We start from the raw sequence: 24,053 nt of genomic DNA, 5'->3' as shown, positions 1-24,053 counted from the left end.
TTAAAAAATTTTACAAAATTTTTCAGATTTTCCGTCACATCAAATTTTTAGACACATGCATGGAAATATAAACAAAAATAAAAACTAATTGTACAGTTTGGTCGGAATTGACGAGACGAATCTTTTGAGCCTAATTATTCTATGATTAGACAATATTTATCACATACAAATAAAAGAGTTACTGTAGCAATTTTACAAAATATTTCCAAAGTAAACAAGGCCATATTATCTAGTATACATATGTGTATGTGGATGCATGCATGCACATCATGTCATGTCTTTTCGGATGCATGTATGCACAGCAGCAGAGAGGACGAGTGCCAGAAATGTCATGTCTTTTCGGAAGCAGTTGCACGTCGCCGAGATCTATGCAACCGAAAGGTTGACGCTAATTTATGGCGCCAAGGTGCCCAGTTTGTACAGCGACGAAAACGGTACAGATATTTTTCGACCGTATTCGAGATCGAATTCGTTTAGAGGGGTTCAAATTTGTCTGTATCCGAGTCTAAATCTTCGACATCCGATACCATATCTGTATTCGAATACTTAAATCGTATATTTATAATATCGACATCTAATCCTATCTTATCCAATATGGTTGACATTATCCGTATTCGAATCCGAATCCGACCAGAAATATAAAAACAATTATGATATCGGTGATATCTATTCGTATCCGATACGTTTTCATCCCTACGTTTGCACCACGTCATCAATCATGGTGACACAGAGTTTGATGCTCACTGCCATGGCTCATGACATCAAGATGTGTTGCCTTAGCGCCATAACTTATCCAATGTAGGAATCGTGTTGAGCTTGGGGTCCAGAAACGAAAATAAAATGCTCAGAGGTCTAAATGTAAATATTTTTTAAAAAAAGGCTAAAAAATGAAAAAAAAAGTCCCCACCTCAACTAGTCTCACTCATGCACCAGTTTCCAAACAGAGAACCAAAATGATTTCTATTTATAGGGTCCTGCAACAGTCACAACTGAATGAAGAGAGTGACGCTCAGGAAGACAACTAACTTTCTAGGCAGTTTAATCCTAAACTGGCCATGTTGCATAAGCTGGGTCGAGACGAACTGACAGAGTGACAGTGATAAACTTATAACTGCCAGCTTCACCATAATCGATGGCGATAGCGTGTTTTGCACAAAAAATCATAACTTTTTCATATGATATTGGATTAAAATAAACGTTATATCAAACTTATAGAGTTTAAATCTAAAATTATAGTTGACAAATTTTTGATTTGAGATGATTTACAAGTCCAATGCAATATGAAGTTCTCATATGTGATTTGAGATGATTAACATTGTCGAATGGAGATAAAGTCAACATCAAAGTTGTAGTATCGACAAGATCTTCAACTTTGCAGTTAATAACTTTTCATTAGAGATCGTTTGAAGTGTAAAATAAAATGCAATATCAGATTTAAAATTGTATAGTTAAAAGAATAGCATCAGCTATATAGTCACATGTGTCGTGTAGCCTAGCTAGTATGTGCGCTTGAGGGAACATTATATTTTTTATTATTTTTTTACCATAGACCGGTACCACGACACGCATCCTTCATTGATCATATAATGGGACGCCAATCACTAACATGTGTGAATTGTACTGTCAAGTCATCATCAAATGAACAAGTGCCCCTCTGGTGCCATATTTTTAGCTAGCCCCGGTCACTGCTGAGATTATCAGTATGATATACTGGACATATCGGCCTAACAAGACACAGATGCAAATTTGGAATCTAGATAGACAATGAAAATGTATCTACTAGTAATTGATAATTAACTGAAATCCATAAGAAGTGTATAGAGATTACAAAATGACAATGTGAGTATTGGATTAGAAAATAAAAGATAAGATACAAAATGAAACAAAAATGAGGAAATTACAAAACTTAATTATGCAGGGTTTACATATTTGTAATTAAGAACCCCACTAGAACTTGGTAATCATATAAAGATTGGGATCCTAACTAGTGTATCCAACCCCGGCGCTGGTGCAGCATGGTATGACTTATCGACAAAGGATAGATGACTTATCTAAAATGTTAGTTCTCTCAAAGTCACTTCATTTGGGATATACCTAACCCTATGTTTGGCATGATATTCTGTAAATACATGGTATTTGTCAACTAAGGGGCACACCTCACTGCTAGAAAGCACTCAGGCCACCGCCTTCCCTCCCATATCCAACATCTAGTTTTGAGAATTCTTGTCCATTTGGAATGTGTACAACAAAGCCGGCAGTTCCTGGTGCCTCTCATACCCAACATGCAATGGTAGCTCATCATCCTGTCCCATGCGGGTTTTTTCATGATACTATTCCTGAGTCCTGACCGATAGACATGGGGATATATATGATCGATGGACGTTGTATTTGTAGATGGGCATCAGAAGCCATAAATGAAGAATTGAGTGCCACACACAAGAAAAGTAAAGACACTCTTGTCGTTTGCCTGATTTAGAGATCTTCCCACTTTGTAATACAGAAAGGAAAAAAGCAAGCCATAGGGATGTAATTCTTGCTAGTTAGATGCAGTTGTGCCAACAACGCCACCTCAGCTGTTCTGTGCAGAAACTACAAAAGTATCCTACAGCCCATGAAGTTGATGTTGCATTTTTCAATGAGAAGAAGAATGCATAAAGGAATTAAGTGCTGCTGCTCAAGAAAAGTAAATATACTATTCTGCTAAGATAGATGTTAAACTTCTTCCCATTTTGGAATTTTGAGAGAAAAATTAAACGAACCAAATGGATGTAATTAATTAGCTAGTTAAACACAGTCTGAGCTTGTCTGATTCTTGTGAGTTAACCAGCATCCTGTGACCCTTAGGCTACACAGCCAGAGCAAAATCCGGCACTGATAAGTGGTAAAAATAAAAAAAAAATATTTTTCAAGATTTGAGCTCAAGGCCTCAATGTTCACATTAGCTGACGCTATTCTTTTAACCACAGAATTTTGAATTTTATATTATATATGTGACACTACAAATGATCTCAAATGATTTTTTTTGTTAACTGCAAAGTTGTAGATCTCGTAGAGTACTACAACTTTCATGTTGACTTTGCCTCCATTCGACATTGTTTAGATATTTTATTTTGAGGCAAGTTTTGGTCTGCAGGCCATGTCCAATAATTACGTGTTTTTTTCTTTCACCTGCAAATGAAAAAGGTTAGCACTTAAAAATGGTGATGCAAGAAGCACTCCTCATCAGTATCCCTGGGATGAACTTGAACGTTTCACACAGAAGCATAGGAAAAAAAAACACCGATCATCCATGCATTTGGAAATTTGCATCTAGAGAGATGCAGTAAATGCAGATTGAACACACTTTTCCTATGTGTGACAAGCTCACAAATATACAGAATTGACAATATCAAAGAACATTTCATTGACATCAAACAATCATGTGCACTAATTAAGTCCTAATAAGTTGAAGCCAAAACAATTCACGAAATACGCAAGCATAGAGAACATCTAGGCAGTGCCACCTGAGAAGAGACTACTAGTCTTTTGTCTGAAGTCTCGCTTGAATCATGATGTAGCTTTTTTCATGACTCAGCATAGAAGCACGCCATGCCTAGCTATGTCAATGGTGTTAACGACCTTGCAGAGGCAGCACGAAATAGCACGTTCTAACTACTTCCACAGCAAGAAGCTAGCCATGAGAAGTTTATTCCTGATGACTCTCATACCCAATTGTTCATCAGTCCATAGTGCACATTCAGTCCAATGTTGTCCGATTGTGTAAAGAGCAACCGGACAGAACTTAAAGAACAACATATATGTTGTATCTGTTATATGATAAGTCCTTGTCTTAGGTTCTTTATTCTGAAATAACCAAATGCTGTAAACACTACTCTCAAGATTCAGTGTCTTCATATATAACGTGGTGACTGTTGAGCACAACTGGCTCTCCATTAGTCATTCTGTCAGAGCGGTAGTTTTAGTTTTTAATGTCATTGACGATGAGATGAAAAAACATATGACTTAGCCATGCCAAAAATTTAATTCTGAACTAAAGGTGAATTTTTACATAGTGCCACGGGAATGGCGTATTATGGAGCTTTGCACTGGTATCAAACCTGTACAAGAGAGTTATGTTCTGTTCATCTCCTCATCATCTAGATTATTTTGTTTATTTTTTAAGAGGACATGTGTACTATTTATGAACAGATTTCGGATGCAATGTTTCACTTTTGGCCTTGGGTCGACCATGCCAATTTTACTTCTTTCACCTATAAACAATGTAAGCATTTGCAAAAATGGTGCTGCAAGAATCTGATGTTGTATTTAGCTCTGCTTCTATCAGGCAGCGCATTTTGACAGTGATAGACTTTAAACTTTGAACGAAAAGGTGAAAGAAATAATTTCTATCCACTATATTCTTCTTGGAATTTAGAGTTTTCGACCGATCAACAGCATTGTGGATTGACCAATACTGTCATTTGCTCGTAGATTTACAGAGAGAACTCTTAGTGACAAAAATTGGCAAGTGTACATTTTTGCCGGCCAAAACAGGCGAGGCATGTTTTTTCCAGTCCAAGATGGATTCGGAGTTTCAATTCATGTATAATTCAACTACTAAACATCTCATATGTATATTCGGACATTGGGCAGTTGGATGTATTGCTCTTGATCAAACCATATCCCTGAACGGTGCTGCAAGAATTTCACTGCATTAGCATTACAGTTAAAGCTTTCAACACAGTAACATATTTTTTGGTCGCACAAAGACCAATGCAAACACACAGACCAGGCGGATGCATGCACAGGCTGTTACTAAAATATCGGCCCCATATGGTTGAGTCCCAAAGCACAAGCGAAATAGCTCCTTTAGAAATCCATTTTTAGAGGCGGCTGAATCTAGAGCTGCCTATAAAACTATGGGCAATTTTAGAGATTTCTGAAAATACAAGCCATCCCTCAAGTATGGGGTGTGGACTATTTAACCCCCTCAACTTTGAAACCAGGCGTTTTACCTCCTAAATTTTCCAAAACCGTTCAAATAACCCCCTTAGATGGTTTTCGATGGTGGTTTTGCTACAGTAGCCATGGTTTTGCTCATATATTGGATATCTGAGTACAGTACTGTGGGAATATGTTTTGTGTGGTGAGCACAGTTTGACGGATATACTGCTATTTATGAACCATACCTTCATAGGTAAGAGAATGATGGTTTTAATTTTTGAATGGAATTGATGATGAAATAAAAAGGGTAGTAGACCAATGGATACCATTACCAGTCGCTTTAATTTCTTGAATGAGATGGAAGGATCCTCACCTATGCTAACTCCACCAGACATGGATCCGGTGCACTTCAATCAACCAGGCGCAGAAGCATCGATGGGGACTATTCGCCAGCCTGCTAGCTAAAATGCTTGCCAGGGTCCTTTTTTACCAATGTAGTTCTGCAAACTGCTGAACTGTGCAAATGATCAACTTGCAGTTTACACTGTTGCAATTACCTCTTCCCTCTGCTTTCATTCAGACAACAGTTCTAGGGACCCCACACCTGTCACCACCAACGAGCCCTTACAGGGCATGCTTGTAAGCACCAGATCAAACCCCCATGCAGTATCCAGCAAGGGCTCTCCATGTATGGAACGCATTGCCCATCTCTCTGGATCCTGTACATAGCTAGTATGCCAACATATGTAGTTCCTGGTGCCTCTCATACTCAATGTTTCTCATCCAGTCGCATGCATGTGTTTCTAGTAGCCTGAATCAAGTTGGAGACAAGAAACTATATTTATAGATAGGATGACGCTTTGCAGTATAGATGACTGCATAGGCAAACACTCGGCAAAAGGCTTGACAACATATGCCTAACGAACGACAACCAACATTTATATAGGTGGAGTTGAAAAACTTCTTCTTTCTGCCACCGAAGAATGAGAAAGACTGATCTGAAACTTATTCTCCCTAGTTTTTTTATCGTGGCTAGATCCAACCACAATAAAATAGAGAAAAGTCTTGAGAAAATTATTCAATGGCATCCATCTTCGCCTTGATATCGCTATCTGGAAATAAAAGTCTCCATGTCGTCATATACCGGTGAGAATCCTGACGCCATAGTTGTCGCCCTCATCTTCAAAACAGATCCGCCATGGAAAAAATGATTTAACCCTGCCCCCTCAGACCACTTGTGACTTAGAGCATTTTCTATTAACTTTCACGAATCTTGTATTGGCTATATATTTGGCCTATAAATGAGTTCAGACAAAAACAATTGACTATAAAGTTTAGATCTCATCGAGCACTACAACTTTATTTGATTTATGATGTCTTTCCATCCGATGTTACTTAAAAAAATAAAAAAAATAATTTAAAAATATGAGAAATGTCTTTATCTGTAGATATGACTGGGAACACCAGCTCAACAGCCTATGAAAATATAGAGCATTTTTAGGAGTGGCTACAAATACCAACCGCCTCTAGAATTTATTTTTTTAGAGGCGAGCTGTGTTTCTAGAGATAGTCTATATCTAGAAAAAAAAGAGGAGCATCTCTCTAATAATTGTTTCTATAGTAGAGACAACTGTGACCCAGAACTAACCATTCAACAGTCATTAGCCCCCTGCTTGCATCGATTCGTCAATGTCACTAGTTAAGGACGGACAGTCTCTTAACCAGAGAACATAGCTGTACAAAAGGAACCGAAAATATCTTAACGAGGGGGAACACAGCTGTACAATCCAAGTTGGATTAATCCTGTGCGTATGTTCGTTTGTGTATTTCATAGTTCATCTATAGCCGAAGCACAACTTCATAGTCTCTGATTGTGAGATGTTATGTCCAACGAGCTGTGAGATGAACTATGAAAGGATACAACTTCATTATCTTTTCCTCATGTGAAAGGAAAAACATATGAGATGTTGTATTAATCCTGTGCGTATCCTCATGAAGTTGTGAGCTGTGAGATGTTGTATCCTTCCATAGTCTCTGATTGTGGAACAAGGAGCAAGAACGTTGGACACAAACCACAATAATAGGCTCATATATATAGAAATCCATCTGTTATATGCCATCTCTTTATTTCAGGATTTTTTTTTTGCTTTTTTTGAGATACCCAATAACGGGCTACTCCAAGGTACAGTGTCTGAATATATATATAGGGGCATGCTTTGATGATCGACATATTGACCTTGATTAGCCATACCGTCGCAAGTACAGAGCGGTGGTTATATTATCAATGGCTTTCATGATGAGATCAAAATGTCCACGAACATGGCCAAAATCAATTCAGGGCAAAAGTTCTCTGTAATCTTATACTCCTATAAAGCTAAACCTCACTAACTATTTCTCTCAACATGCAAGCTATCCAATTACACATAATTAAAATCCACTAGCCCATACAATTATAGTGTTACTATATTTCTCTCAACATGCAAGTTGTCCAACTAAAAAATGCACTATCACACACAACTAAAATCCACTAGCCATAATGTCCATGTCAGCAAGACAGATAAGTATTTTGTTTGTCCATATCATTATACCACGTAATCCACCGTATTCTCGCAGCAACGCGCAGGATATTCTCGTAGTTCATCTATAGCCGAAGCACAACTTCATGCTTTTCCTTTCACATGAGGAAAACATAATATTTTCTTACTTATTTAGCACTGGGTCAATTTTTTAATGTCATATATATTTGGTCCTGTCAAGGGTATAATTTCTGTTGTAATATCCTGGGAGAAGCCGACTAGTGAAGTACAATGGACTCATGTCATAAGTCACAATTCGCCTGATCTTTCTTGCATGTGCATTTCCTAGGATATTAGTTCTTGTCTCATGTGAGTTTCCCTACCACTGAAGCATAGAGTCACTTATGATTAAGTGTATAATGACATCCTTTATATTAACTTCTACCAATCCTGCTTCAAATATTTCTTCCTCTAAATGGTTTAAAATGAAAAAAGTATAACAAATCTATATATACCACTGATCACTATAGCTTTTCTGTAAAGCATATGTCTGTTTGAGGTCATTTGAAAAATTAAATTTTAACTCCCCATGGGAGCAAAATTAAACAGATCTAGAATAAACAAAATTATAAAAAATATATGTTAGGGTTTTTCCTGCTGACTTCGGTCAAAAAAAATTCAAAATATGAGAACTTAAAACATATTTTTGGGACCCTGAAAAAATTTTATGAAAAAATTGTCAACTATATGTTTGTATATCTCTTTGGGCTTTACAACTTTTATATAAAGTTCATCTTAATACAACTTCATTTCAAAAATTATAAAAAAAAACTGTACGCACCTATTTTTAGAGGTGAATAATAAGGATATGGTATGTAACACCAACCCCATCTAGAAATACACCAACCGCCTCTAAGTAAGGAGAGCAAGTTTAGGGGATGCCTGGAAACACCAACTGCCTCTAGAAGTCATATACGGATCCATTTTTTAGAGGCTTTTTTTTATTCAACCATGGCTCAAAAGAAATGTGTATTCAAAATATATTTCTTATTATACCATTGAATTAAATTGGTTAATCATCTAGGTTACATGAAAAGGGTAACATGCTACTGCATTCATATTTGAGATCTCTTGATATTTTGCACTACTGGAAACTTGAATTCTTCTGTGCAGAAAATACGAAAACACAGAAATAGAATGACAGAAAAATTGAATTTTATTTGGACTGATTCTATTTTCAATTTACACGATACTGTATTTATATGATGGAGCATGGATTGTCATATAAATTCAAATATACATGCTATTACTTCACAAAATGTAATTGTGAATACACATCAAAAAAATGGTACTCTTAAAAAATTAAGATTTTATCCCAAACTTCCATACACGAAAACTCAGCATAAAAAAATAAAAACTCTAAATATGCTCAAAAGCAAGGAGAGGTGCTGTGTGGGATGCATTTTGGGCTTGAAAAGACATAAAGAGAAAAGAAGCCATTTCCTCTTCTATTTTAATAGTATTGTTGGGGATGGTTGAAGCTTACTAAATTGATCGCAGAACATTTTTACTTTTATGGGAACTGTTAAAATTTTTTCCTAGCACTTCCACGTACGTTTTTTCCTAGTAAGCTCGTGCTACCCCCATTTTTATCTCCGTGTTTAACTGTTGCTTGCACTCAACTGTTCATTGTAAATAGTCTACTATGATGTAGTGTAGTGTGCTCAAAGAGGGAGGACATCTATGCAAGCTAGCCACGCGGAAGGGAACGCAACTACGCGCGTCCGGCTACTACACCAGGGCCGCCATGCCGCTGCCGGCCACGAGGCGCACTACAGGAATTCGCGGGTTTGCCGACAGCTGAAAGCTGTCGGCGAAGCCCCTTTTACAGTCGGCAAAGAGTTTGCCGATAGGATTTCCCTATTCCTGTCGGCAAACCCCTGTCGGCAAACAGGACTTTGCCGACAGCAATTAGGGCGCTGTCGGCGTCCTTTCGCCGACAGCCACGTGGTCTGTCGGCGAAGTGAACGGCATCGCCGACAGCCAGGGCTGTTGGCAAAGCCAGGTTTGCCGACAGCCAGGGCTGTTGGCAAAGTCAGGGTTTGCCGACAGCCAGGCCAAGATAGCTGTCGGCAAAGTCCAATTTTTTGCCGACAGCCAGGTAAACAGGGCTGTCGGCAAAGTCCCTACCAAGGCTGTCGGCAAACATCTGCTGTCGGCAAAAAATACACAGCTTTGCCGACAACTATGGTCAAAGCTGTCGGCAAAGCTGGGATTTTTTTTGCTGTTTCATTGCATTCGAATCACATTTATAGCATATATATATATATACCACAGATCACGTTTATAATAACAATATAGCATATAAACCGCATTTCATCATTGGATTCGATCTCAACATGAATCCACACATGAACATCATCAAATCCATCGATACATGTCCGAAATACACATAACGTCGCGTAACAAGTGCATACATGTCCAACATACATGTACAACAAGTCCTACAAGTCCAACATGAGGGCAAAAGGGTCTAACATGCGTCCTAGTCGAGAAGATGGAGGCAAAGGTACTTTGCTCGTCACCGAGTACCCCCCACAGGTCCTCCTCCTACAAAAGGAGAGAAAAAGATTAGTATCCACTCAAAAATTCGGCAGCACCTCCCCTGCACGGGGAGGTTCCAAGACCTGCAAAAAACATGGCACGAAGGCCAACAACGACCACGGCACGAAGGCCGATAACCACAGCGGCACGAAGGCCGACAACCATCGCGGCACGAAGGCCAACAAGTAGTTAAGGGAGGCAAACGTACCTAGCTCGTGGCGCCGTCCCCAGGGGTCCCATCGCCCCACGAACCCCACCCTGCCTGTGGTGGTGCCTGAGTCCACCCTGACGGCGCGGCGTTGTAGCGCCATAGTCCTGTGCTAGGCCCCTGCTGCGTCTGCGCCCCCGGCCACGAGGAGTAGCCCTGCGACTGTGGAGGAGGAGGCCCCCACGTGAACGGCTGCGTGGGGTAGGTCGGGTAGGTCGAGTACCCTGGCCAGCCTTGCTGTGTAGGGCTGGCACCCAGTGGAGGGCTGGGAGTCGGGTTCGAACCCGCCGACGGAGCCTGCACAAAGGACAAGTGAGGTAATTAGTAATGTACCTGCAGGATGGCCGCACAAGATTCGCTGAATCCAGGACGCGCCACACTGGCTCCGGGAGGTATCCTCGGGTCATCGCGGGAAGGACCCGCTGAATCCATATGTGGAAGTCGTGACTCTTCATCCCTAACACTTTCATAGTCTCCAAGTTCACTCCCCGGGCCAGATTCGCTGCATACCCATCAGGGAACTGCAACGTGCTCATCCACTTCAGTATTTCCTTCCTAACTGGCCTTTTCAGGACGTAATTGGCCGGGCCCCTTTTCCATCTCTTGCCTGGCGCAGGGGTCTTCATCACAAGCTTTGGTCTATCACAAATAGTTTCAATGTCGAGTCTAGCCTTAACGTTGTCCTTCGACTTCTTACCAAGGTCCATGAGTGTTGCCCAGAGTGCCTCGGCGACATTCTTTTCTGTGTGCATTACATCGATGTTGTGTGGAAGAAGAAGGTCCTTGAAGTACGGTAGCCTATGCAAGCCCGATATATGAGTCCACATGTGTGTGGTACCATATCCAATAAAACCACCGTTCACTTCATCAATTTGGAGAGCCTGTAACTCGGCAAGGACAGCGGCAGGGCTCCTAGGCTCAGGAATGGGGTCGGTGACTTGAACACCTTTCGTGAAATGCTTTTCATCCCGTCTCAATTCATGGCCCTCGGGCAGGAATTGCCGATGTTTGTCGAAAGAAGAGTACTTGCCACCCTTTTTCAGCCAGGTGAACATCACATCTGTCTTGCATGTTGGGCAAGGGAACTTCCCGTGAACACACCACGCGCTGAACAAGCCATACGCCAAGAAGTCATGCAATGAATACTGGTACCACACATGCATTGTGAAGTTCCTCTTTGTAGCTCGGTCGTACGTCAGCACCCCCTCGTCCCAAGCATGTTGCAATTCATCCCACACTGGCTGCATGAACACACCCATATTGTTGCCCGGGTGTCCAGGTATTATCAGCGTCAAGAACACATTCCTGGGTTCAAACATGACGTCGGGGGGAAGATTTAGGGGGATCACGAACACCGGCCAACAAGTGTACGGGGCCGCCATCATTCCAAATGGGTTGAACCCATCTGTTGCCAGCGCGACGCGTACATTCCGAGCCTCCTCAGTCTTATCAGGATTCATGGCATCGAAGTGCCTCCATGCATCACCATCCGCTGGGTGTACCATCTTGGAAGTGTACCTCTTGCCTTTCTTGTGCCACACCATCATTTTCGCGGTATCCTCTGTCATATACAGCCGTTGGAGCCGATGTAAAAAAGGAAGGTGCCTTATGACCATCTCGGGGATCTTTGACTGACGCTTGATGCCATCACTGCCTTCTACCTCCACATACCTAGAGATTTTGCACTTTGGACAGTGTGTTGCGTCCTCGTGGTCGTTCCTGAACAGGACACACCCATTCTTACAAGCATGAATCGGCTCCAACGAGGAGATAGGACACACTAAAGATGAAATTAGACTCACGTTACAGTAATATACATGAAAATTGAACTACTCCTACCAAGTACCAACCAGGGGAATTAAACCCCAATAAGCATCAACTGATCATCAGCAACACACGAGAAAATGACAAGCGGAGCCAAAAATAATAAGATCAAAATAACAAGCCACATTTATCTAAGTTCACATTCCATTACCATCTGCATTCATCATGAGCAACCAGAAATTGATCAGAAACAATAAGATGAAAATAACAAGCCACATTTATCTAAGTTAAGAAATGCAGGGGGCAGGGGCGTTGCCGGGGAGTGAACACTGAACAGTACAGGAATTCCATTTCTATGTAGCTGAGTATGGGGTGTGCTAATCGCGCTCAGTGTAACTGGTAATTTAGTATCAAGTCCATTTTCAGGCGTATGGCCGGATGATGTATCCCACCTGGCTCCTGCTCTGTCTGGTTCCATGTAAGCTAATCGGATTTGGTTGGAAACCAAACAGTAAACAGAAGTGAATCGCACAGCTGGTTGCGCTTCGACAACGACTCCCACGGTCTCCCATCTCCGCCGATCACAAACCAACGCTCACGAACTCAATCCCAAATCCACTCCCGAGCAGCCCCGACACAACACGACGCCGCGAACCGAAGCCAGGAGGGGTGCAGAAACATGATAACTCACCGCAGGAACTGGATCGGCGCGCTGTGCTGTCCGGTGGCCGGTGTCGACCCCTGGTCGGGGCGCCGCCGCTCGCCGTATTGGGCAGGAAGAAGATGACTCGCCGTATTGCGCAGGCGACAGGAGCGGGGCGCGGGGGAGAGGAGTGTGGCGCAGGGGAGAGGGGCGGGGCGCGGCGTAGGGGAGCTGGGCGGCGGCGCTGCGGGCAGGGGAGAGGGCGGCGGAGCTCCAGGCAGGGGAGTTGGGCGGCGGCGGCGTAGGGGAGCTTGGCCTGCGGGTGCGGACAGGATGAGGCGCGTTTGTTTTTTTTTTACAAGTCACGGTGGGATGGGGCCTTTTAGGGTTAAGTCCTTTGCCGACTGCCACTTGGCAAGGCAGTCGGCAAAGGCTCGAAATATTTTAATTACGAAAATCCTTTGCCGACTGCCTCGATCCATGGCAGTCGGCAAAGCACTTTTTTCTCATATTAGAAATGTCTGGTTTTTGTCCATCTGATACTGTAACTGCTCCAAAATTTCTCAAATTTTTTCTATAGGGTCCACATGTGATAACATGACACCTCAAAAAGTTTAGTGATTTTTTGACTTTTTTTCTATATTTCATTAATTAATTTCTTTAAATTGATTTTTCCACTCAATAATCTATTTTTTTTCTGGGCCCTAGGTAACACAATTAAATCTCAAATTCAAAATTTGGGGCTGTTTTGAGTTATTTAGCTATATTTTCTTAGTTCTTTTCGCTCACTACAATTTTTCCGCATTTTTTAAGTTTGAACTGCAGGTGCATGAAATAGTGAAACTTTGGCCTTGAAAAAATGATATTCATGATGGGGAGTGTGTTTTAAGGTCGTGTCCTAGAGCTCACCCAAAAGTTTCAAGTCCTTGTCCACGTAACACGACCATCCAGGATTGGTAAAAGTGTTTTTTAATTATATAAAATTCAATCGAAGTTGAAAAATCACGAAAATTGACGGGGTGTCGTGTTATAGCATGTGGAGGCTATGGAAAAAATTTAAAAAAAATTGGAGCAAGTTGCGACGTCAAATGCTCAAAAGACACACAACTCCACATGTGATCACAAGTGAGATGTGTGGAGATGTCTGGGTTTTGAGCATGTTACGCCGCAACTTGCTCCAAACTTTTTCAATTTTTTTGCATAGCCTTCACATGCGATAACACGACACCCCGTCAAGTTTCGTGATTTTTCAACTTCGTTTAGATTTTATATAATTAAAAAACACATTTGCCACTCCTGGATGGTCGTGTTACGTGTACAAGGACTTGAAACTTTTGGTGAGCTTTGGTACACGGCCTTAAAACACATTCCCCACCATGAATATCATATTTCAAAGGCCAAAGTTTCATTATTTCATGTACCTGCAATTCAAATTTGAAAAATACGGGAAAATTCAAGTGAAGGAAAAAAATTAACGAAATATAGGTAAATATTTCCAAAAAGGCTCAAATTCAAACATGTGATTGTAAACAATGTATCTAGGCAACAAAAAAATTTTGAAGTCACAATTCAAAAAAAAATTGTTTGCCGACAGCATCGAGTGGCTGTCGGCAAAGAGCGTAGTTTGCCGACAGCCAACAGTGGCTGTCGGCAAACCGTGGACTTTGCCGACAGTGGTCTTCGGCTGTCGACAAACAGATGGTTCGCCGACAGCCCAGATCCTGGCTGTCGGCAAACGTCTGGGCTGTCGGCGAACATCTAGGAGGCCATCATCTAGAAGGCGGTGACTACACAGAGACAGGTGAGACACGCGGGAGCACTTCGCCTGCACACCAGGATGCACCGCCTCTGGCCATCTGGACTTGACTTATGCATGTACACGCCACCGTCTATGAAGCAAGCAAGGTAGCCGCTATCGCTGGCATCAAGATCATCATGAAGGCAGCCAACTCTAGCTAATAGTGGGAGGGCAACACCTGATGCATGCACGCACGCACGCACGTATATATACGTACTGTCTACACAGAGCATCTGCGTGCTCACGAGCTACACCAACATGCAAGCGTGCCGCAAGCAAGCAGGTGCGCCCACGTCGAGCTGGAGGACACACGCCGACCCAGGAGGCGCCCTGACGCCGGACGACCACCACGCCGAGTCGAACGGGTGCACCGAGCGAGCCTCAGGAGATGCTCCGACGACGGTGCTGGACGAGCATGTCGACGTCAAACATGTCTACACCATCAACATGTCCGGACGCCATCGACAATGGCTCCAACGCTACCGCCTCCGCACTGATCAGGAGGTGAACCCGGATGCATATATGCCATCAACAATGGCTCGTCCGTACCTACACCATCGACAATGCTAGCTAGTTGTACCAGCCCAGACAGACACTATCAACAATGCATGGTTTCGCAACTACGGTTCAACACGTACGCATGTCAAACAAATTGCAAGGACGCGTCGGTGGCAAAGCATGCATGCAGATGTATGTGTGTTTGCACGGCGTGCGTGCTCACATGAAGCCAATATGCCAAGCTGCATGCACACATGTATATTTATATGTACTATATATATATATATATATATATATATATATATATATATATATGCGTGCGCTTAAATTACTTTTGCTAATAAGAAAACGTGTACATGCACGTATTGATCGTATCCATAGGAGCTCGGCTGCTCGTTCGAGCCTTGAATCAAATTTATTTTATTTTATTTTATTTTATGTGTAGCTGTCGGAATATTCAGAGCCCCATTAGCCGACTACAGAGAGCTACCCGGACTACTACGACACTACGCACCGTCTGATGAGATCAGCAGGGCCTGTGACAGAAAGCAAGCGAGACTAGGATCAAATACATCTACCATACCGGATGCAAGTCTTCATCAACTAAGTACAACCCCACCATGATCAACCTCTACGCGTACCACGACGATGCTGCCGAAGAAGTCCCAAGCAATCCAAGCTACACCAACCATGCAAGTACGATTGTGATGACACCATGTGCCGTTCGACACCAACGAGGCGAACGACACAGGCGGGCATGGCTGATATTATAGCCATGTTGTATCGGCTCATGGACCGACGAGGCCCTCACGCCAACGCCATCTATATCTACACCAACACCATGCATGGAGACGTGAAGCGAAGATTAACGACGACGACCAACGCAGCTTAATCAGAGGTACTCTGTGAGCTTGACTCGCAGGGGTAATTCACTAGGAGCTTTCCGATGCCTCAAGAACCATGAAGACCATGATCGCCCAAGTTAGATTGCTGCTAGCAGGCTATGGAGCACGCACTTGTACTTGGGAACATATATTTGTATTTTCTTTAAATATGAATAAATTTTATGTTCCCTTTATTTATTTATTTTTGTGTACTCCAGTACACTGGCACGCCCGCACATCTATTTTTCTTTGTGACGAAGAAATATGTTATATTTTTATGTCCAAACAAAAATAATACGGAGAAAATTGCGTCGGGCAACCCATTTGGAAGTTCGCAGGATGCAACAGCTGGCTCCATGCTTGACATTCGTCTTGAAATAACGCCCCGTCGAAAGTGACGCCATTATATTTCTATTTCTGGCAGCTACGAAACACCATCATGGTTTGGCAGGGACACGATTTGGCTTGGAGCCGCTCCACGGATATGACTCAAAGTGTATTCCTGATGACTCTCATACCCCAATTATTGCTCATCAGTCCTCGGTGAGCAAGCAAGCATGTTTTCCACAAAGCACAATATATATGCTCATATAAATGCCTCTGTGTTATATGTCATCTCTTTATGTTAGTTTTTTCGGATATCCCAAGCGCTACTCTAAGGCACAATGTCTATGTACATATATGGTGTCTATGCATGTGTGTGGGTATTGCTTTGGTCCACATATATATTGATCTTCATGAGCCATATCGACTCAGGTACACAGCGGTAGGTATAATTCTATAAGTGCCTCTCATGAGAAAGAAATAAGCATCCACATGCCCATGCCCAAATTCAATTTAGGACAAACCTCTTTCTCCATCTATAGGTACAGGCCATGTACATTTACATGCTTTAATTTTTCTTTCACCAAGGACTTACGTTAACATTTCAAAAGTAACAAGGTATAAATGGGTACAAATATATCTCAGTTGTTTCGTGCAATGCTTTTTGGAATTTGAATAGATCAACTGCAATGCAGATGGTCCAATGCAGCAATAAAAACTCAAAGATGTATGGAACCGACGATTCAACACATTTCAGTATACCAATCTCTCTAGCTCACAGACACTCGTGACTACATAGCATCGAAACCAAGCAAGCGAAGTATGTCCAAGAACGAAAGCAGACCAGGGAGGACCTGGCCTTGTTTACTTCCTCAAATTTTTTACAAAATGTTTCAGATTCTCCATCACATCGAATCTTGCGGTACATACATGGAGAATTAAATATAGATAAAAAAGATAACTAATTACACAGTTTACATGTAAGTTGCGAGACGAATCTTTTGAGCCTAGTTAGCCTATGATTAGACAATATTTGTCAAATACAAACGAAAGTGTTACTATTTACGTTTTGCACAATTTTTTACAAGTAAGCAAGGCCTTGTGGGACTTCATCTGGAACCTGTCCTGGGCAGGCACACCAGGCAGCCAGAAAACACATTGGCATGTGATGGCGTATTATTGTTCAGCCCACATGAGGAAATGGTAGAAGTTGCACGCTAAGCATGTGAGGACTAACATGTTGTGGAGGTCTGGGTAATGGAGGAGCTGAGCGCACAAGACCTTACGATTCATGATGTGCCAACAAGTACTACTGATCACTAAGTGCAACAGAAAGAGAAAAAGTTGTTCCTGATGACTCTCATGTCCGAATTGCTCATCGATCCATATATGTGTGTTGTTTGTGTACTTCATGTGCATGTCAGCTGCAATGTCTACTTGCTATGTATATCATATGAGGACTACCCCAAGCGCTACATATCCTAAGGCACAATGTATATATATATATATGGTGTCTATATGCAGCATATGTGGCCAATGCTTTGATCCATGTATATTGATGATCTTCATGAGCCATATATCATCACAGGTACACAGCGGTAGGTGTAATTCTATAAGTGGCATTCATGAGACAAAAATAAGCATCCACGTGCCCATGCCCAAATTCAATTTAGGACAAAAATCCTCTTTCATCTTCATCTATGGGCCATGTGCATTTACATACTTTAATTTTCCTTTCACCAAGAAATTAAGTTAACATTTGAAAAGTAAATAAATATGGTATAAATGGGTACAAATATATCTCAGTTGTTTCGTGCAATGTTTTTTGGAAATTGAATCAATCAATAGCAATACAGATGGACCAATAATGCTACAATAAAATGAAAGACATATGGAATGGAACCGATGATTCAACGCACATCTCAACCAATCTCTCTAGCTTATAGATGGCCAAACGGGCCGATTTAAACGGGCCGGCACGAGCACGGTACAAGAAAGCACGGTTCGAAAACGGCCCAGCCCGGCCTGCCTCGTGTCCGTGTTGGCACGGCACGCCCCCGTGCCCGTGCCCGTGCTGGAAGCCGCACACAACAGCACGGCACGGGCACGGCCCGCTCCAGCGGCCGGCACGGCCTCGGCCTGCTCCATCAGCCCGCTCCAGGCACGAGAGCCGTTGGATCCCTTCCCCAAGCGATCTCCTCCGTCCATTTCTTCCTGTTACGCGGCCGTGTCGTTCTCGTGCTCGTGCCGGGGTGCTCGTGCTCGTGCTCGTGCTGGCGTGCTGCCGTGCCTAGCGGCATGGCACGGCACGCTCCAGATCTAGTCGTGTCGTGCTCGTGCTGGGAGGCTGGCACGGTAGCACGTCAGGCACGGCACGGCAGGCACGCGTGCCAAATCGTGCCCGTGCCGAACCGTGCCCGTGCCGCGACGTGCCGTTCCGTGCTTGTGCCGTGTGGCCTGTTTGGCCATCTATACTCTAGCTCACACACTCACAGACACTAAGTGACTACTAGCATTGAAACCAAGCAAGCAAAGTATATATATGTCCAAGAACGGTACCATGTATATTTTGGGCTTCCACGAGGACCAAGCACGACCGCTCTCACGCATCCATGCATGCACAGCACGGGGGCATGCTGCATCCTGACTTCCTCGCCTGTCGTGTCGTCCTCGTCCGTCCGTCCCTGTCCCTGGACAGGCGCAGTACGTCCGGCAATGCCGCGGAGCCGCCAGCGACCGTCATCCGCCATGACCGGCCTGACGCGCGCATGCAACCGCACGCTGTTACGGACCCCCGGCCGGCCTCCATAAAACACCACGGCGACGAGGGGGGTGTCGACCACCGCCCGCTCGCTCGCTCGCCCCCTCATGGACCCTCCTCTGCGGCTCCTGCCCGACGTCGGGCGCCTCATGGCGGCGCTGCTCCTCCTGGCCGCCTGCCTGTCCGCGTGCAGCGTGCAGGCGGTGACGAGCGCGGAAGCCTCGTACATCGCGCACCGCCAGCTGCTGGCCATGAAAGAGGCCGGCGGCGGCGAGGGCGGCGACCTTCCGTCGGACTTCGAGTTCGACGACCGCCTCGGCGCCGCCGCGGGCAGCTTCGCCAACCCTCGCCTCCGCCGCGCGTACATCGCGCTGCAGGCCTGGAAGCGCGCCTTCTACTCCGACCCCAAGGGCTTCACCACCAACTGGGTCGGCAGCGACGTGTGCAAGTACAACGGCGTCATCTGTGTGGAGGCGCTGGACGACCCCAAGATCATGGTGGTCGCCGGGATCGACCTCAACGGCGCCGACATCGCCGGGTACCTTCCCCCCGAGCTCGGCCTCCTCACCGACCTCGCCTTCTTCCACATCAACACCAACCGCTTCTGCGGCATCATCCCCAAGAGCATGTCCCGGCTGTCTCTCCTGCACGAGTTCGACGTCAGCAACAACCGCTTCGTCGGCGTCTTCCCCTACGTCTGCCTCGAGATGGTGTCGCTCAAGTACCTCGACCTCCGGTTCAACGACTTCGAGGGCGACCTGCCGCCGGCGCTCTTCGACAAGGACCTGGACGCCATCTTCGTCAACACCAACCGGTTCGTCGGACACATCCCGGAGAACCTCGGCAACTCCACGGCGTCGGTCATCGTCTTCGCCAACAACGCCTTCGTCGGGTGCATCCCCAAGAGCATCGGCCGGATGGTGAAGACGCTGGACGAGATCATCTTCCTCAACAACAAGCTCGACGGCTGCCTGCCGCTGGAGATGGGCCTGCTGGTGAACACCACCGTCATCGACGTCAGCGGCAACATGCTCGTCGGGACCATCCCGGAGCAGCTCTCCAACGTCGCCAAGCTCGAGCAGCTCGACGTGTCGCGGAACGTCTTCACCGGCATCGTGCACGACAAGATCTGCGAGCTCCCGGCGCTCGTCAACTTCAGCTTCGCCTTCAACTTCTTCAACTCGGAGGCCGCCGTGTGCATGCCGTCCGACAAGGCGCTCGTCAACTTGGACGACAGGGACAACTGCCTCGGCGCGCTGCGACCGGCGCAGAAGACGGCGCTGCAGTGCGCCCCCGTGCTCGCGCGCCCCGTCGACTGCAGCAAGCATGTGTGCGCTGGCTACCCGACGCCCGGAGGGCCACCGGAGAAGCCGCCGTCGGTACCCGAGAAGCCGCCGTCGGTGCCAGCCAAGCCTGCTGCGCCGGCGCCCATGCCCACCCCGCATACACCGCCGGATGTATCGCCAGAGCCGCTTCCAGAGCCATCGCCGGCGCCGGCGCCGGCGCCCATGCCGGTGGCGACCCCTAAGACACCACCGGCGGACGATTACGTACCAACACCACCTGTACCGGAGAAGTCAGCACCGCCTCCAAAGTCTGTCCCAGAGACACCCGAGCGGCCAAAGGAGCCACCGCCTGAGGTGAAGCCTCCGGTTGTCGCCTCGCCGCCTCCGGCACCGGTGAAGTCGTCTCCTCCACCAGCGCCAGTGGCATCACCACCGCCACCTGTGAAGTCTCCTCCACCAGCTCCGGTTGCTTCACCACCACCACCTGTCAAGTCTCCCCCGCCACCAGCACCAGTGAGCTCTCCACCACCTCCCGTCAAATCACCTCCACCGCCGGCACCGGTGGCCTCACCACCACCACCCGTGAAATCACCTCCCCCGCCAGCGCCGGTGGCATCACCTCCGCCGCCAGTGAAATCACCTCCTCCGCCCGCACCAGTGGCCTCTCCACCTCCACCGGTGAAATCTCCACCACCGCCGGCTCCCGTGAGCAAACCTCCTCCTCCGGTGAAGTCCCCACCACCACCAGCTCCGGTGAAATCAACCCCACCTCCAGAGGAACACCCAACACCACCTACTCCGGTGAAGTCATCACCGCCGCCTGAGAAGACTCTACCTCCACCCACTCCGACTGCCTCTCCACCACCAAAAGAGAAGCCTACTCCTCCATCAACTCCGTCTAAGCCACCTTCAACTCCAGAGAAGCCTCCATCAACTCCGTCGAAGCCACCTTCAGCTCCAGAGAAGCCAAAACCACCACCATCTCCGGTTGAGACACTACCTCCTCCATCAAAGTCGTCTTCTCCACCGAAAGAACCACCGCCTACACCTAAGTTATCACCTCCACCAGTGAAGTCTTCTCCACCTCCAGCACCAGTGAGCTCACCACCACCTACACCTAAGCCATCACCTCCACCAGCTCCAGTAAAATCACCGCCTCAAGTAGAGAAGAAGACTCCACCACCAGCACCAGTCAGCTCGCCACCTCCGGCCGTAAAGTCGTCTCCACCACCATTGACGCCTAAGTCATCAGGCCCACCTGCACAAGTGAGCCCACCACCTGAAGACGAAGAGGAGAGCTCACCACCTCCAGTAGTGAAGTCTTCTCCACCACCGGAGACGCCTAAGTTGTCGCCTCCACCTGCTCCTGTGAGCTCACCACCTCCAGTGGTAAAGTCAACTCCACCACCGGCACCAGTTAGCTCACCGCCGCCAGCGCCTAAGCCGTCGCCTCCACCTGCTCCTGTGAGCTCACCACCTCCGGTGGTAAAGTCTTCTCCACCACCGGCACCAGTTAGCTTACCACCGCCGGCACCTAAGACACTACCTCCACCTGCTCCTGTGAGCTCACCGCCTCCAGAAGTGAAGCCACCACCAGCGCCTAAGCCGTTACCTCCACCGGCTCCTGTGAGCTCACCACCACCTCCGGTCAAGTCGCCGCCTCCACCGGCCCCTGTGAGCTCACCTCCTCCCCCAGTGAAGTCTCCTCCACCACCGGCACCGCTCAGCTCACCACCGCCTCCGGTGAAGTCCCCACCACCACCGGCCCCGGTTAGCTCACCACCACCTCCAGTAAAGTCACCACCACCCCCAGCACCGGTGAGCTCGCCGCCACCTCCAGTGAAGTCACCACCACCACCACCGGCACCGGTCAGCTCTCCACCACCCCCAGAAAAATCTCCTCCTCCACCAGCACCGGTTAGCTCTCCTCCACCGAAGCCGCCATCACTACCACCACCGGCCCCAGTAAGCTCGCCTCCTCCGGCGGTCACCCCTGCCCCACCGAAGAAAGAAGAATCAACACCAGCACCACCGGCAGAATCCCTACCTCCACCTTCATTCAACGACATCATCCTTCCACCTATCATGGCCAACAAGTACGCATCTCCACCTCCCCCTCAGTTCCAAGGGTATTAAGCACCACAGAGATCGACATGGCTGACGAAGAGTGACGACTGGAACAGTATATAAGGTCACACGCGCAGACAAACAGCTAGCTACATGTAAACTGCAAGCGTGTGTGAAATTGTTTATTTTTGTGCATGTGCACGCGTGAGTATATGCTTCTTCGTACATATATATGTACGAATGTGTGCATATGTGAACTAACTACATGAGGCGACAATTCAAGGTGTAAGAGACATGCCAGGGGAGTGTGATTTTTGTGCCTTCTGTATCGCTTTATTTTTTTTCTTCTTATATATAGAAAGGAAACATTTTCCTTAAAAAAGGGAGTACAAGGTGAAGGAACAAAGTTAAGGGATTTTTACGAACTGCTTTTGTTCCTGTTGTTGATATACTATATATTAAAATGGTTATGTGACCCAGGCCATATATGATGAATATTTCTTGTAATTTCATTATGATCCATGTGAATTGAATTCTGTCATAATACATGTGCTTTGAATCATTTCCTGAAAGTGATTATGCTATATTCAAATTTAACTTTGTGTTTCTCTTGTTCAACAAAAGTCGAAACTAGTGGGTGGCCACGCTGTTGTGAATACAGATGTACTCTTCTTTCTGTCACTAGTACTTGTGCTCTAGACATCATTCAAATTATTGGACTGTTTGTTTAGACTCTACTGTTGTCACTTTATTATGTTTATAATTTCTATTCGTATGTGTTTTTATTTATTTCTATTCTAACTTAGTACTAATTTAGACTAGAATGCCACTTTCTATCAATTATGTATGGTTATGCCTTTCACTCTTATTTTCCTTTTTACAATGCTGCAACACCTTGGAGATTTTCAAGCTACACGCAACTTTTATTTGACACCGACCATTTTTTTTCATTTTCTTATTACATTTTACATAAAATGTTCATTTCAATGTAAGATATACCATGTTCAATGAACTTTCCCATATAGCTCTTACTCTTCCTTACCCCATCACTACTGAAAACACGTGCTTTGCCGAGGGCCAAATCTCGGACACTCAGCAAAGACACTCTTTACCAAGGGCCCTCCTCAGAGGCCCTCAGCAAAGAAAGACCCTCGGCACTTAGCCCTCGGCACAGATGCCCTCAACAAACTTGGTCTATTGGGTTACGGCGATCGAGACCCGTCAACCTTTACCGAGGGCCAACCGTTAGGCCCTCGGCAAAGTTTTTTTTTGACCTAGCTCTTTAGCAAAGGTTTTTTATTTTTTTTATTCTTTACCGAGGGTCATAGCCCAGGCCCTCGACAAAGAACCCCTTTGTTTAAAAAATGTTATCCATGTTATTTGGTGTATCTTGAGTCCCTATGCATGAACTCGCTTCAAATTTCTCACATCTTCTTCGCGTAACATGATGAGCCACTTGTCGGAAAAGTGATTTAAAATTATATAAAATTCATACAAAGTCCAAAAATCATGAAACTTGGCCTGGCGTCATGTTAACGCATGTGTAGGCTATGGTAAAAAATTCATATGGTTTCGAGCAAGTTGCGACGTCGAATGCCTAAAACCTAGAAATGTTTGTGTCGATGAAATGCAAAAAATAAATAAATAATTTAAAGTTTTTGCCTCTTTGTCGAGGGCCCTCACCATAGCCCTCGAAATATTGGGTCTTTGCCGAGGGCCCTCACCATAACCCTCGGCAAAGAATTTTTAGAAAAAATTGTGCACAATTTCTTTATCG

The 24,053-nt window shown here is 45.4% G+C and overlaps 1 protein-coding gene and 1 long non-coding RNA gene across 2 annotated transcripts; one reads left to right on the top strand and one right to left on the bottom strand.

Moving 5' to 3' along the window:
* On the bottom strand, positions 9,834 to 10,362 carry LOC110435823. The gene is made up of 2 exons (XR_002453681.1): positions 10,252 to 10,362; positions 9,834 to 10,046 (listed from the first exon to the last, which is right to left on the bottom strand). It is a non-coding gene; the product is annotated as an uncharacterized LOC110435823 (long non-coding RNA).
* On the top strand, positions 18,643 to 22,817 carry LOC8082063 (pollen-specific leucine-rich repeat extensin-like protein 3). The gene has a single exon (XM_021461023.1). The coding sequence runs from the start codon at positions 19,031 to 19,033 to the stop codon at positions 22,343 to 22,345; it is 3,315 nt and encodes a 1,104-aa protein (XP_021316698.1). The 5' UTR covers positions 18,643 to 19,030; the 3' UTR covers positions 22,346 to 22,817.

Source organism: Sorghum bicolor, chromosome 5 (genome assembly GCF_000003195.3).
Source record: "Sorghum bicolor cultivar BTx623 chromosome 5, Sorghum_bicolor_NCBIv3, whole genome shotgun sequence".
NCBI lineage: Eukaryota > Viridiplantae > Streptophyta > Magnoliopsida > Poales > Poaceae > Sorghum > Sorghum bicolor.
This window is presented reverse-complemented; position numbering and strand designations above follow the sequence as displayed.